This window comes from Denticeps clupeoides, chromosome 6, assembly GCF_900700375.1.
Source record: "Denticeps clupeoides chromosome 6, fDenClu1.1, whole genome shotgun sequence".
NCBI classification, from domain to species: Eukaryota; Metazoa; Chordata; class Actinopteri; order Clupeiformes; family Denticipitidae; genus Denticeps; species Denticeps clupeoides.
In genome coordinates this window covers 701,343-715,416 of record NC_041712.1, presented here as the reverse complement: position 1 = coordinate 715,416, position 14,074 = coordinate 701,343, and the positions used below count along the sequence as shown (strand labels likewise).

At 41.8% G+C, this 14,074-nt stretch overlaps 1 protein-coding gene across 1 annotated transcript; it reads right to left on the bottom strand.

Annotated features, from left to right (window-relative positions):
* Nucleotides 1–5,596: 5,596 nt before the first annotated feature.
* On the bottom strand, nt 5,597–13,483 carry LOC114792106 (A-kinase anchor protein 1, mitochondrial-like). Its single transcript, XM_028982987.1, has 10 exons — nt 13,317–13,483; nt 8,048–8,136; nt 7,170–7,296; nt 6,956–7,086; nt 6,616–6,793; nt 6,329–6,479; nt 6,184–6,251; nt 6,016–6,089; nt 5,875–5,934; nt 5,597–5,776 (listed from the first exon to the last, which is right to left on the bottom strand). Exons 1-10 carry the CDS (start codon nt 13,444–13,446, stop codon nt 5,714–5,716), a joined length of 1,071 nt encoding a protein of 356 aa, XP_028838820.1. The 5' UTR covers nt 13,447–13,483; the 3' UTR covers nt 5,597–5,713.
* Nucleotides 13,484–14,074: the final 591 nt, after the last annotated feature.

Genomic DNA, 14,074 nt, shown 5'->3' with positions numbered 1-14,074 from the left:
CGAGAGTATAATATGATATCTTCTACTTACCGCATTTTAATGCAATTCATTCCCGCTGAGTAATTAAGCACATAAGGCAGCATGAGAGAAGTGGCATCAGCAGCACGATTTAATGTCACTGTGTGAAATGGAAAAAGCCCAAGCTGAACATATGCAGTTTGTAGTAAGTCCATTAGCTATTTGGGACAAATGTTCTAACACCAATTCCATCTTTATCAACAACTGTGGCATCTACATTTCATAAATCTTGGAAAGCAGGATGTGCTGGTGATATGAGTGGGTGTGTCAGACCCAAGCCATCCACCATATCTGTCCAGAACGACAGTTTTTTAAAAATCCACTCGTGATGTTCACATATTGTAACGTGTGATCATGTATTTTCTGTCAGGTGTCAGCACCTTCACGACAGCTCTTTTAAAGGTCTATCTGATCGGAGTCATTCCCTTGTCACCTACAGCTGCGTTAATGTAGCGGTTCTTCTTCTGCGTTGTGTAATTTTTTGATTCCTTGTCTTGAACTGTAATTGACGAGCTGACACCCAAGAAATTTTCCGTGCAAAGTGTATTCTGTACAAAAGCAAGGTCACATCAGAACATCGCGTCACAAACCGCGTCTCTCTGCACCTCTCACAGCTCATGCCATGTGTCCAAGAGAACTAAACCGGGTCTCCAACCCACTAACCCAAGGGCACGGCCGCATCCAACCACTTTTCGGGGGGTGATCAAAGTTTTAGAACCCACATAACTTTTTACAATAACCATAAATTGAACAAACAAAAATACAGAAACATATTTAACATAACCAGAAACATTAACACATTTTAACATTCTACAATTAAACAACCACCCTGATTGTCGTTATAATTCCCTTACCCACATCAGAATACAGGTAAACAAAATAAAAGTCTTTAGAAAATAAGAAAATAAAAGACACAAAAAAAGAAGAAATACACTTATAAATCTAGTGTAACCATTTAACTCCAGCACATCAACACACATCTACACACCACTAAGGGATGGATGTGATAGTGAACTCATTTACTCTATTAATTCAACAAAAGTCAGAAAGTCAGTCAAAAAGAGAAAGTCAGACCCTTTTAAATCTTTAGTACAATTAAAAACACAGCAGTTTCCCCCCAGGCTGCAATGTGAATGCAGCATTACAAAAAGAATGGAGCAATCTTTTAAAAGTTGACATTCAGTACTGATCTAACAGCAATTACAAAAGCATTTATATGATAATACACAATTCACTATATTGCTGCTTTCCCAGAAAAGTCACTTTCTTTTATCTTAATTTGTTAATAAAAGACCAAAAAAGTGCTACTTGGAAAAATATTGAACTGATTTTGAGGCACTCACATCTCCACAGTTTAGAGCCCTGAGAGGAAGTGGGCAAGCAAGTCGGACTGGAGATCATGTAGAACAACTAGGTGTGACTTCATTAATCAATTAAACTCTTCAACATCTCCCCCCCAAAGCTGCCACTGTGCACAAGCCACCACTTTATCCAGAGGGTTTTGCAGGAGTATTAAAGTGCACCACAGGTGATCCCCAACAGAAGAATCACTTTGGCAGATTACCTTATCAGGAAAAATGATGGAAACAACGAGCCTTAAAGTGATGTTAAAGTGATTATTTATATGAAGAATACGTTGGGAAAAAAACACACTATATACTAACACACACTAATATTTAGTTGATATGCCATTAGCCTTGATCATATCACACACATTGTGATAAGTCTGTTCAGGATTCAAACCCTCAACCTTCCAATTAAAGGTCTGCTTCTTTACCCACTGAGCAAAGCACCGTCCCCACACACTGCTCCCCAGGCCCCTGTCATGGTGCCTACTGCTCACTCAGGGTGATGGTTAAATGCAGAGGACAAATCTCACTGTGTGCACCGTGTGCTGTGCTGCTGTGCATCACAAGTGACAATCACTTCACTTTCACTCACTGCGTACTTTATATTATAAATATTTTAGACTTATTTTTCACTGATGCCAAGATCAGGCTTTTTTATTATAGGATTTGTTACTGTTTAAGGGACATATGTAGGGACATAGCCAGTACATATACACACATTGATTAAGTCCAGTAATGGCTACCAAATGGTACCAACCAGCTCCTTGAAGAGCTTTGTTGGTGTACTGTCTAATACGCATGTGGAGTTTTTCAGTGCTGCTGAGATTCCCTGTTAATTCTAATGGAATGATCAGGCTGAATCCTTCCAGGTTGTCAGGTATCAATTCTGCATCTTCCTTTATATGGATTTCACTTCAGTTTGACACCATTTCTTGAATGATCTGTCACTGAAGAGTTTCCTCAGGGTTAAAAGCAGATGGCACTTGGGATGAGATTTCAGTTTGACTCCTAGTTAATCTAGATATTCTTGCTGCTGCCATTTTCTCTCCATACGTCTGTTATCAAGTTTAAGGATATTTATATTGTACCAGGGAGCTATTTTTAGTGCCGCTCATCCAGGAGGGCACATCAACAAGAAGGTCTTCTGTGTCTGTCAGCGTAGTGTCCAGAGCATGGAGGCGCTACCAGGAGTCAAGACAGTACATCAGGAGACACGGAGAAGGCCGTAGGAGGACAACAACCCAGCAGAGGAGGAGCACTGCCAGAGCCCTGCAAAATGACCTCCAGCAGGCTACAAATGTGCATGTGTCTGCTCAAATGGTCAGATGTCCACAGGTGGGGGTTGTGCTTACAGCCAGAGAACACCACGATCACCACTGTGCTCTTCACAGATGAAAGCAGGTTCACACTGAGCAAACGTGAAAGACATGACAGACTCTGGAGACGCTGTGGAGAAGGGTCTGCTGCCTGCAACATCCTCCAGCACGACCAATTTGGCAGTGGGTCAGGTAACGGTGTGGGGTGGCCACACAGCCCTCCATGTGCTCACCAGAGGTAGCCTGACTGCCATTATGTTCCGAGATGAGATATTATGTTGGTGCGGTTGGCCCTGGGTTCCGCGGTGAATACGTTTTACTTTGTGTCTGGGTTCTCCAGTTGGCTCTATGATACAGACAGGCTGACAGTGGTGCTTGTGGGTTTAAGGAAAAAACACAGTTAACACACAGTGGGGCAGTGGTGGCCTAGCGGTTAAGGAAGCGACCCCGTAATCAGAAGGTTGTCGGTTCGAATCCCGACCCGCCAAGGTGTCACTGAGTAAAGTACCATCTCCCTGGGCACTTTCATGGCTGCCCACTGCTCACTAAGGGTGAAGGGTGGTTAGAAGCAGAGGACACATTTCATTGTGTGCACCATGTGCTGTGCTGCTGTGTCTCACAATCACTTCACTTTCAACTCTCTGAAACTAAGAATAACAGACTAGTTCCCCATTGACAGTACAAATATAGATATATTATTAGTTGTAGGTGAGGTGGTAGTAGCCTAGTGGGTAACACACTCGCCAATGAACCAGAAGACCCAGGTTCGAATCCCACTTACTACCATTGTGTCCCTGAGCAAGACACTTAACCCTAAATTGCTCCAGGGAGACTGTCCCTGTAACTACTGATTGTAAGTCGCTCTGGATAAGGGCGTCTGATAAATGCTCTAAATGTAAATGTAAATGTTGTAGTCACCAGTGGCTAAAATTTTGATGACAGATTTGCTGCTTCCTCCTCTAAGCTCATTTTTCCTCCTTTGGCCATTTGGTGCACAAAAAAAAAAATTTATATATTTTTTTTTAAAAAAGTGGCGGCGGCACATTTAGGAAGGGGGTGGATTTCATTAGAAAAATTCATTGAAAAATGTAGCGCTCTAAATAACTTCTCCTTTGTGTTCCAGTCATGATGAGTAGGTGAAACCGGGTTAAAAACCGTGTTGGCTTGTGTGTTCCACGTGCTGCTACTTGTACTTCAGTTTTCTATTCACACATTCGCAACGAGGCGACACATTTCAAACAGGTTTGATATTCTTGCAACCAGCCAGTTGTGAGTCGTTGCCTGGTCGGGAGGTGTCAATCAGTGACCGTACATCACGTACACTGTACGGTGTACGATGCATGACGCACAACCAAGCTGCGATTCCGCTGGACTCAAGGAATTATGGCATGAGTGCAAAAGCGGCTCTGAAATCTCACAATGTATGCGTAGCTGAGGAACTTGACCACGGCTCATTTGCATACTAACCAGAGACTGGATGCTTAGCTGGGGGGAAGGTGAGTGGGGATCTGCGCAAAAAACAGCACAGAGAATGAGAGGGGAAACCGGACATATATTTGTCCCTTTTCTAGTCCATATTCATGTTCGTCTTGCCCCAGCATAGGGCCAGCCCCGGTATAAGGTCAGGAAAATTAGTTTGGAGCATTGTGGATCCAGTGGACAGGTGGTTGGACTGCCTGTAGATGTAATATGGATGATTTCATGGGATTATGTACCTTGTGAAGACTGGGTACTGACACAGTCAATAACATGTAGTGTATGTCATCTATGTGTCTGCTCTAAGTTGTTGGCGGAGAGTCGGTTATGTTGGTCTGCTGCCTGGCATCAGCTCTAGTAGGTCAGGTGTTCGGCTTTCCCCAGAAACACTGCAGATTATTTTATATGGTATTTAATGCAAACCATCTGTTACTGTTCCACTGAATACAAGGTGTTGGACCAGAGCATGTTGCCTCAGACATCCGTTTTGCTTGTTCCAGTATCTGCGTTTTCTTAATGTTTGAATATTTACTTTTTAATCTCCTCTGATGTCTGATGTTCTGGCTTCAGGAAAACATCGGACTCATTTTGCTGGTGTCTCGAATTTGGAAATCCAGGATGGTGGCGCACAGTTACAGCATCTCAGTGCTCTCACTTTCAGAGTGTTGTTTTGTACGTGTGTATGTTTGGATAGTTTTTTTCCTTATATAAAGTTAAAAACGGCATTTTTGTGATTACTTTCATTATATTTAAATTAGTTTGACTTGAAATATTTAAGTGTGACAAGCATGCAAAAAACGTGAAGGAATTGAAAGATTACAAATCACGAATCTGTTATCTGAAATGAATACATTTTTCAGCACCCATTAAAAACTCAACCTGTGAGAAAGCAATGAACTTCCAATGTATTCAGTATTACCATGGTGGGAACGTGGAGCCGGCACGTTTAATAGAAAGAGTTGACTAAATTGTGGCATTAGAACAGTGAGCTGGAACTCACAGTATTCTGAGATTGGAGCTGGCACCCATGTTCTAAGCAGTTATCATGAGAGTGAAAATTAAACAGTGGAAATAAATATATTTGTCCAAGGTACGTGATTGGTAGCAAAGACAACACTATATTGACAGCCCATGGTGTAGACTGTGGCTGATCTGTTTTATGCTGCTGACCTCTACTGGCTGCTGTGCCTACTGCATGCACTGTCTTCTGAAGAAGAAATTATGGATGTATTACATATATAACCCTAAATTTACACCTAAATAGCATCAAAACCGCATCTGAGTGTTCAGAACAGAAATCAGTGTAAAACACAAACACCCTAAATGACAGGCATGTAGAGAGTGTAGATTTATTTACAAAATGAAGACCCCATAACATGGTTGATTTCATATCCAGAATAATATTCAATCTAAGGTGTAACTTTATTGATTGTGCTTATTTGGAGCAGTTGGAGTTGGTCAGCAATAGCTCTGAGACACCTGGTTAAGTGCCTTTTCTTTAAACAAGAGTGAGAAATGTAGTGCCAGGACAGAGAGAGGAAAAGGTCATCAGGATCAGTGACCCTCAGCCCAAGAGCAGAGTCCATGATCTACAAGAGCACGGTTCACTGACACCAACTGGAATAGGAAGAAACAAAACTCTTGAATATAAATAAGTAATTATTATTATGATAATTGTTATTGTTGTTAGTAGTGGATTTGAATAAAAATAGTACCTCCTCTGTGTCTGTTCTCCACATTTGTATCAAAGGAATACCACTGTAGTAACTGGTAACCTGGAAAGAGCACATAGGGTCAGAAGGGCTTAAACCATAGCTGAGCTTCACCTGGCATGAACTGAATGAAGAAATGATCACCTGTGCCAGCAGGTTAACTCCTCTGGTTAATTCTTCTAGTGCTAGTTTAGCCTGTAGTGAAATCTCATCTTCACCTATGATGGACAGTGAACCATTATCAGTCCACAAATAATAAAATATAGAGTGCATCCTGCTGGGAGAAGGGGTTTGGTCTCAAGGACCTCAGACCTGGCAATGGCGCCACATTCTCCAACATAACTTCAGTTGCTTGAAATGGCAGTGAAATGAAATCTGTCCTGTATTATAAAAAAAACAAAAAGAGGCGTGAACCCATAAACCATAAGACAACATTCAAAATTCACAACAGAAATACCTGATCTGCTTCACAGAATCAATACTGATGGTCACATAACCACCATAATCCACATATCGGAGCTGGACTGTGCCCGACTCCTTGTAGTACTTTATGACCTGAGCCCTCCACCAGCTTCCATCTGGGGCTGGGGCAGCACAGATCACACCCGCTAAAACAGATGCAACTTCATGAAATGTGTAGTTTGTAATGATGTAGGAGAGAATCCAGTATAGCAGAGCTGATGAGTAGAGAGCGGCCCACCACCCGAAACCACCCAGCCAGCAGCAGGCTGCCGAGGCTCCAACCTTCCACAGGAGACGGCAGGCTGGGGCATCCTGGCTGGGAGTAGCATAGCAGCATCTGCTGGGTGAGGCTGCCTAATGCGGAGAATGTGGGGTGTGTGGGTTGGTGGACAAAAAGGTAGTTGCCAGTCTCCACCTGGGCCACTGCCACGAACACATTCACTCCGTGTGGGAGTTGAAGCTCAAGAGAAAATAAGTCAGTCAGACAGGATCAGCAATGAACTGTTACAAAGAATTTCTCAAGAATTCATATGATCGCAGTAAAAAAAGAAAAAAAAAAACTTTTTTGGGTTTTTACCAGAAGGAAACGGAAACCTAACTGACTGTCAATGTGTGCCGTTACCCAGGATGTGAGAGTGAGACATGGTGCAGAACTGCTGGACCGCTCACAGCAGCCATACTGGTTAGACAAATCCAGATCTTTGAACTTCTTCCTTATTAGTGCAAGAGCACAGTCAACCTGTTCCTTTGACCCTGGAGGAGCGAACAAAATTCCAGGCTGAAGAAGCAGGAGAATCCTCATCAGTCAAGTAGACTGTTACTGCTATGGTGCTCACCTTCAATGTGACAAATCTGATAGTCCTGGATAAAAGGTAATGTGGAGACAAACATTTTGGCGCCAGAGTTCTTCTTCACGAAGCCAATATGTTTCCCCTGTTTTCCGATCAATCGACCAACAAGATGCTGTTTGAACAAAACATAAAAAATTTTGGTCCATTTTTCCACAAACAATTCTTTGGTTTTGATCTCTTTGGCAACTGAGCTATGTTTTCTGCAATTTTTTGCTCCTAGTAGGGTCTCTGGTCTGAGGTGAAGGGACAAAAAGGACAGCAAACTGGCTTGTTTATGTGGAATGTCACTCCACGAGGTGTAGAAGATGGTCGGCTATAGAATTCCAGCTGGTGTGAGTCCTCGGGCGGGCAGGCGTGTCCCCAGCTACTGAAGTACAGTTGCAGTTTGAACCTGTGCATAAAAGTGACCTTCATGTTCTGCTGTTATCTAAACCCCCAAAAAACTGCATGGAGAGGGTGCCATCCACTGAATCCATGGTCCTACTGGGAAAGTGGGGAAAGACTGGGAAACCAGCCAAATGTTAGGGACACTTACGTGAAGAGGGGGGCAGGACAGTCAACCAATCACCTGGAAGTGAACTGGAGTCTTTGCATGGAGCAAAGGCCAGTTGGCAATTCTGCAACTTGAATGTCCTGGTGTGTCACATTTTGATGGTGATGTCACTTAGTGTATGCTATTGAAGGATGTGGTTTACACAGGGCCCTGGACAAATGTTAGTTCTATCTCAAACATCAGGAAAGAACTAAACTGGATGTTGATATATGTTAAATATTCCAGAGAATGTTGCCCACTGCTCCAGAGCAAGACAATTTCCTGATGGAAACTACTAGTAGGTTCTCATGAAAACAGACGTATCCCTCACCTTAGGCACTTCAACCTCCCAGACACTGAATGTGTTATTCTGGGACAGTGTAGAGGAGCTGTGGGTCTCTTCAGGGGTAGTATGAAAATCTGAAAGTAACATTAAAAACATTTTTAAATCATTCATTCATCATTGAACAATACAGATCAGGCATCACCAATTACAAATGACAAAAATCCAGGGGCCGAGTGGGTAAGGAAATGGACCCATAATTGAGACCCAGTCTCATGTCCTTTAACACCTCCACCTGGCAGACGATCATTAAAACTGGTTTCTTCCTTATGGGCTGGGAAATAAGGTTCATTTCTTTTTAAATTGTCTAACAAGATCTGAGTGTGACTCTGATCCAGGCAGCTACAGTGGCGGGAGCCGTGGAGTGGAGAATTTGGGAAGATTGTGTAGTGCTCTAGATCAGCTGTAGAGGTGGAGTAGCACTTAGCCAGGAGTGAGGAGTAAGTTGTGTTGATCTACGCTATAAACCGTAGGCAATATAAGAGACGGGAGAGATTTGGATTATACCGGCATCACGGCAGAAATATCCTCTCATCCTGCTGGAAAAACGGACGAGAGCACAGTGAACACGGAGGAGAGTGGTGCGGTGGTTTGGTTTTAGATATGCAGGCGACATTCCTAAGAGAGGTTAAAACGGGCAATCTGTTCCACCATCTCAAAACCAAAAACACGGCAAAGAATGTGACTTCTTCAAAAGGAGAAGAAGAAAATAGAGTAAGAACGTGGTTTACTGGTCACGTGGCCCTGGGTTTATTTGCCTGAAATGATGAGGATGACCACTTCAGTACAGAGCCGCTGATTCCATTTGCTGCACGGCAGAGGGTTTTCCGCAATGACATGCTGGTGATAAATGATACGGGGGACGCATGGACAGACGGGTCCACTGCAAGGTATGACATAGTGAAGCCATGGCCACTCTAGAAATGAAAGTTAGTATGTTGGCACGCAGCTAGGCTTTCAGACAACGCGTGCAGATGAAACTGCAGCTCAGTACGTGGCAGCATTACAAGATCCAAAGGCACCTTTTTTGGACATATGGACATTTTGGACATACGTGATCAGATCATTTCAGTCAGAGATATGTTATTACTGGTGGGCCCTCTTATACTGGACCGCAACGCAGCTTAAAACAGCGATAGGGCTGCAACAACGAATCGATTGAATCGTTAAAAATCGATTACTAAAAGAGTTGGCTACAAATTTCCTAATCGATTCGTTATTTCGCGCGACGCGGAAACGTTTGATTATCAAAAAAAAAAAAACTATTTGTGTGCGGAGTGAACACACTCAGTCTCTCTTGTGCACAGATACTAGCTGATTTTGGCACCTCATAGACAGCGCGGAGCAAAAATAAAAGAAAAAACGAGCGGAGGTAGAGGACAGATACATGGCGGAGGCAGAGAAATCTGCGCGATAATATGCAAAAGCGACATGGCACGGCACGGGAGCACCACGCCAATGATCCTGCACCTGAAACGCGTGTTTGATGAGGAGGAAGGGAGTTCAGCAGCAGGGGAAGTCGCTACAGAATCCTACTTTTGTTCCGTTTTGAAGTGAGGAACGTAATATCCCTGGTGCTGGTGTTTAACTCGCCGCGGAGGAGAACTAGACGGGGACTTACAGCGCCACCTACAGGTGTGGAGGGGGGATGAAACAGCGTTCGGACTGTTCTCTGCGTCTCCGCGTGGACGACTCTCCTATTGTGTCCCTGAGCAAGACACTTAACCCTAAGTTGCTCCAGGGGGACTGTCCCTGTAACTACTGATAGTAAGTCGCTCTGGATAAGGGCGTCTGATAAATGCTGTAAATGTAAGTGTTTACCCGTCATCCAGCTTGACAGGCATGACAAGTTAGCGTTAGCGCGTTAATAACAGTAGTAAAGCAGGGGTGCTATAGTTACTTTGCATTAAAACACTAAAGACATGTTTTTATTCACTAGCCTTTTTTGGACCATTCATTTTTCAATCTGTTGTCATGTATAGCTACACTGCAATAAAAACTTTTCTTACCTAGTCATTTTGTCTCGTTTCCAGTCCAAATATGTAAAAAATCTTAAATCAAGATTACTAGACAAGAAAAATGGCATGAGAAAATTAAGTGATGGTTAAAACTTCTGTTTGAGATTATATCTCATTAAGATTAGTTTTCTTACCCCATTGGCAGATAATTTTGCTTGTTTTAAACAATCACTTAATTCTGAGATGTTTTTTCAGAAAACAAGACATTTCTTATGCTATTTCATGTGTCTAGTAAATGTATCTTGATTTAAGATTTTTTTTTAGATTTGGACTGAAATCAGGACAAAACTACTAAGTTAGAAAAGCATTTTTTGCAGTGTGTGTGTGTGTGCGTCAGTGTGAGAGTTTGTGAGTGTGTGCGTCTGTGAGTGTGTGCGTCTGCAGTGTAGTGTAGAGAACTACACTAGTTCTGACATTCTGACAAATCCTGTTAAATTTTCTGATTTGTATTGTTCTTTATTTTTTTATAAATTATTTATCGTTCTGGCAGCTCAGGTGGCAAAAAGTCTATATTTGGCAGATGTAAAGCATACATGTGTATTCATCTAGCGATGAAAAATTTGCCGACTGCTAGCTCGCACAGGAAGATGACAACATGCCAGCTAGATGACCTTAGTCAGACTGCTTCAGATGTGGATCCCGCAAGCACCTAGCTAATGATAATCAAGTGCAACAATTGTGGGAAAACAATTGCTAAAAAACTTTTGCTTAAGTATGCAGATCACTCACAATTGAAGAAAGAGAAGCTGTTCCAGAACTTGGAACGTTAAACTTCTGGCAGCAGCTCACGATAAAGTTATCTGCGTGGTTCATATTGAAGCTCCACATGGAATTGAGCTAATTGTGGATACACAATGAAGAGGACCTTCCTCCAGTATTTAAATGAGACAGAATTTAAGATTCAGACCCCACCACTGATGACCTGCTAGGTAGGGCCTCTTTCATCGATCCACAATTCAAAATGTCATTTATAACTCATGACTGAAGGGAATACATCAAGACCAAAGCAGCAGCAGCAATTCAGTCCCGGCTGGAGAGTATAACACAAGCTGTATCTAATCACAAAATAGATCGCATAAAAGAACAGAAGGCCAAGAAGGTGAAAAGCAGTCTGGGAAGCATTTTCAAAAAGTTACCTGCAGGAACGGGACATGGACAGAGAAGTTAATTTTCAGAGAGTAGCAAGCCTGACCAAGAAATTTCCAAGAAAAAGTGCCTTCTCAGAAAGGGCATTGAGCACCAGTGGCAACATTGTAATATGCCTCCGGTTTGCACTGACGCCAGATACTATGGACAGGAATGTGTTCCTGGCAAGAAATCTGCCATAAACTGGCAAATTTAAACTGTGCAAAAATGTTTATATGTTAAACATGATGGTTTACAAAATGTTAACAGGCTTGTGTTCAAGCTCTAATGCTTGCTGGCTTTGTTTGCATAAAAAAAAGAAACCTTTTATATCTTTAAATAATTTCTACATATTTAACAAGACAAAGGTTTTTTTGCTGTTCTACCCTAGGGTAATATTTGGTTTTACGTTTTATTACATTGTTAAAATTGTTAATTGTCATTGGGATCGGTGGTCACTGATGCACCTGGCATGACCTTGGCATGGCATGGCATGGGAGAGATGTTCAAATGTTTTAATAATTCAAATTCTTAATAATTATTAATAATTATTCTACGTTCACGGCTACTTTGAACTGTGTAAAATGTTTATTATTACAACTTCCTGTTGCAGTGCCATGTTACCCTTTCAAAAACAGTTACTTTTAAAAAAACTACAGATCAAATATTATTTATATATATATATATATATATATATATATATATATATACACACACACACACACACACACACACACACACACACACACACACACACACACACACACCTACAGTACAGTTAATGGCATATCATAAAGCCTTAACAAGAAATTGGAAATGTGAGACGAGTAGGAGACAGACTTGTCCATTGTGCAGTGACAAAGGGAGAGATTGAGAACTGTCCAGGGAGATTTTAAGATCCTGTTGTGGGGAGGAAATCAGAAGGGATGAAATCAGCAGTTCAGTTTTACTCGTCCACCAAGATCTCTGCTTGGTGGACGTGTACATCTGATGGTGGGAAAGAGAAGAAGAGTTGGGTGTCATCTGCATAGCAGTGGTAGGATAACCCATGTGACCTCACCAAGAGATTTGGTGTAATGAGAGAACAGGAGAGGGCCAAGTACTGGACCCTGATGGACCCAGTACAAGAGCTCGCAAGGAGCAGATGTGGTCCCCTTCCATGTCACCTGATGAGATCTATCCCATTCCAAGGCACAAAAGAAAACAAGATTCCTAAGGATGGTCAAGAGAATCATATGTTTGGCTGGACAAAGATTAGAGGTATTTCAATGAGGGGATGCACAGAGAAGAGAGTCCAAACTGCCCAGAATGGAAGGGTATATGAGGTTGCTGCTTACGCTGCTTCTGCGATGATGAAAAATGCTGCTCTAGAAGGGGTTCAATACAGAGCTAAAAGAAAGATTCCAAGAACAATAAATAATTTCTCTCTGTCGGTTGCCAAAGTTTAATTTTAGCTAAGGTGGGACGTGATGCACACACGATTCTGAACGGTATACATGTAATTCATCCAAATACTTTCTACAAGTTCAAACTCATAAATCCATGGCTATACCTGAAAAACCGTAGGCAAAACTTTTGTTCTGAGAAAGGACTTACTTCTTTTCACAGTGTATGCTTTAAGTATGAATAGTTTGTCGAAGAGGGCAAACCCGAATTCCTTCAAAACTAACAACATTTTGCCAACTTAAAATTTTTAATTAAGTAACCCTTATGGGCTAAATGTCCTCCTCTGGTTTGTATCTTGTGTTCAACCTATTCTGTTACTTAACCTATTCAAGCCAAACCAAGCACAATGTTCTTACAGTTATTAAAAACCTAGAAAAAACATGGAATTTAAAAAGAAAATTTGTAGGTCTTACATTTTTTTGGAATATGAAAAAAAAAAAAAACTCAATTGCACAATAGAGGTTACAAGAATGAACAGGTTCTTATTTATTAACACAGGTACATTACTATTGCAATTACATGTAAATATTGTATGTAAAAATTGTACCAACGCTACAGAAAAAAAAAATGTAAAAGAAGTGAAAAAGGGATAAAGGAAGAGAGAGAGAAAGCCAAGAACCAGGCTATTGGAATATGCATTTAATAAATAGAAGTATGCAAACACATACCTCCACATACTCCTTTAACACAACATCCATTTTCCAGACTTCCAGTACTAGTTGAATCATTTTTGAAGTCCCCAAGTCCTTCAGGTTTCAATGAAGATTTTGAGGTGTGTTCTTTGTCCTCCAAGTCCATGGGGGACACATTTTCAGTGTAGGACACGTCTTCTCTGCTGACTCTATCATTGGATAGACAGGTGCTAAACCCAGAGTCCTCACATGTCTGGAACTCACTTCTCATTGGGGTTTTGGTGTCAAAGCTCTCATGCGCAACCTCAGATCTACAGCTTCCACTGAGCTGCTCAGATGTGCAGTCAGGTGATGAGATTTCAAAGTTCATAGGGAGTTTAGAAGGAGTCTCTTGCAACAAGGATTCACTGCGGTCCTTTTGAATCGTATTACAATAAACTGTACACGCTGGATTCATGAAATTGCATTCTTGTTGAGAGCAGTTTCCTGAAACCAAACTACTGATTATCGGTTTGTGAAGGTTGTCATCAGCTGGATCTCTCTCAAGACAGAGCTGTCCAGGCTGATCCAAGCTTGAAGGTTGTCCAGGAACAAGAACTGGTTTATTTACGAAGCAGGTAGTAGAACCGCATCCAATGAAGGAGTCATGTTGACTTGTTTCGGAGACAAAGTCCTCATTGGTAAAAGTGCAATCATACCTCAGCAGAGTATTTCCAATGATAACACCAGGCATTTTAGCAGCAACTTCTCCTTCAGGTTCTGGCCTAATCCCTTCTGTTGAAATGGTGGAAGGT

Excerpts from the sequence above, each read along its gene's own strand:
- LOC114792106 (XM_028982987.1), bottom strand. The coding sequence starts at position 13,446 with ATGGACTTGGAGGACAAAGAACACACCTCAAAATCTTCATTGAAACCT. Across the intron at positions 6,480-6,615 it reads CCTGCCGTCTCCTGTGGAAG|CGGGTGTGATCTGTGCTGCC; the intron begins GTTGGAGCCTCG and ends CATCTGTTTTAG. Across the intron at positions 6,252-6,328 it reads GATTCTGTGAAGCAGATCAG|GACAGATTTCATTTCACTGC; the intron begins GTATTTCTGTTG and ends TTTATAATACAG.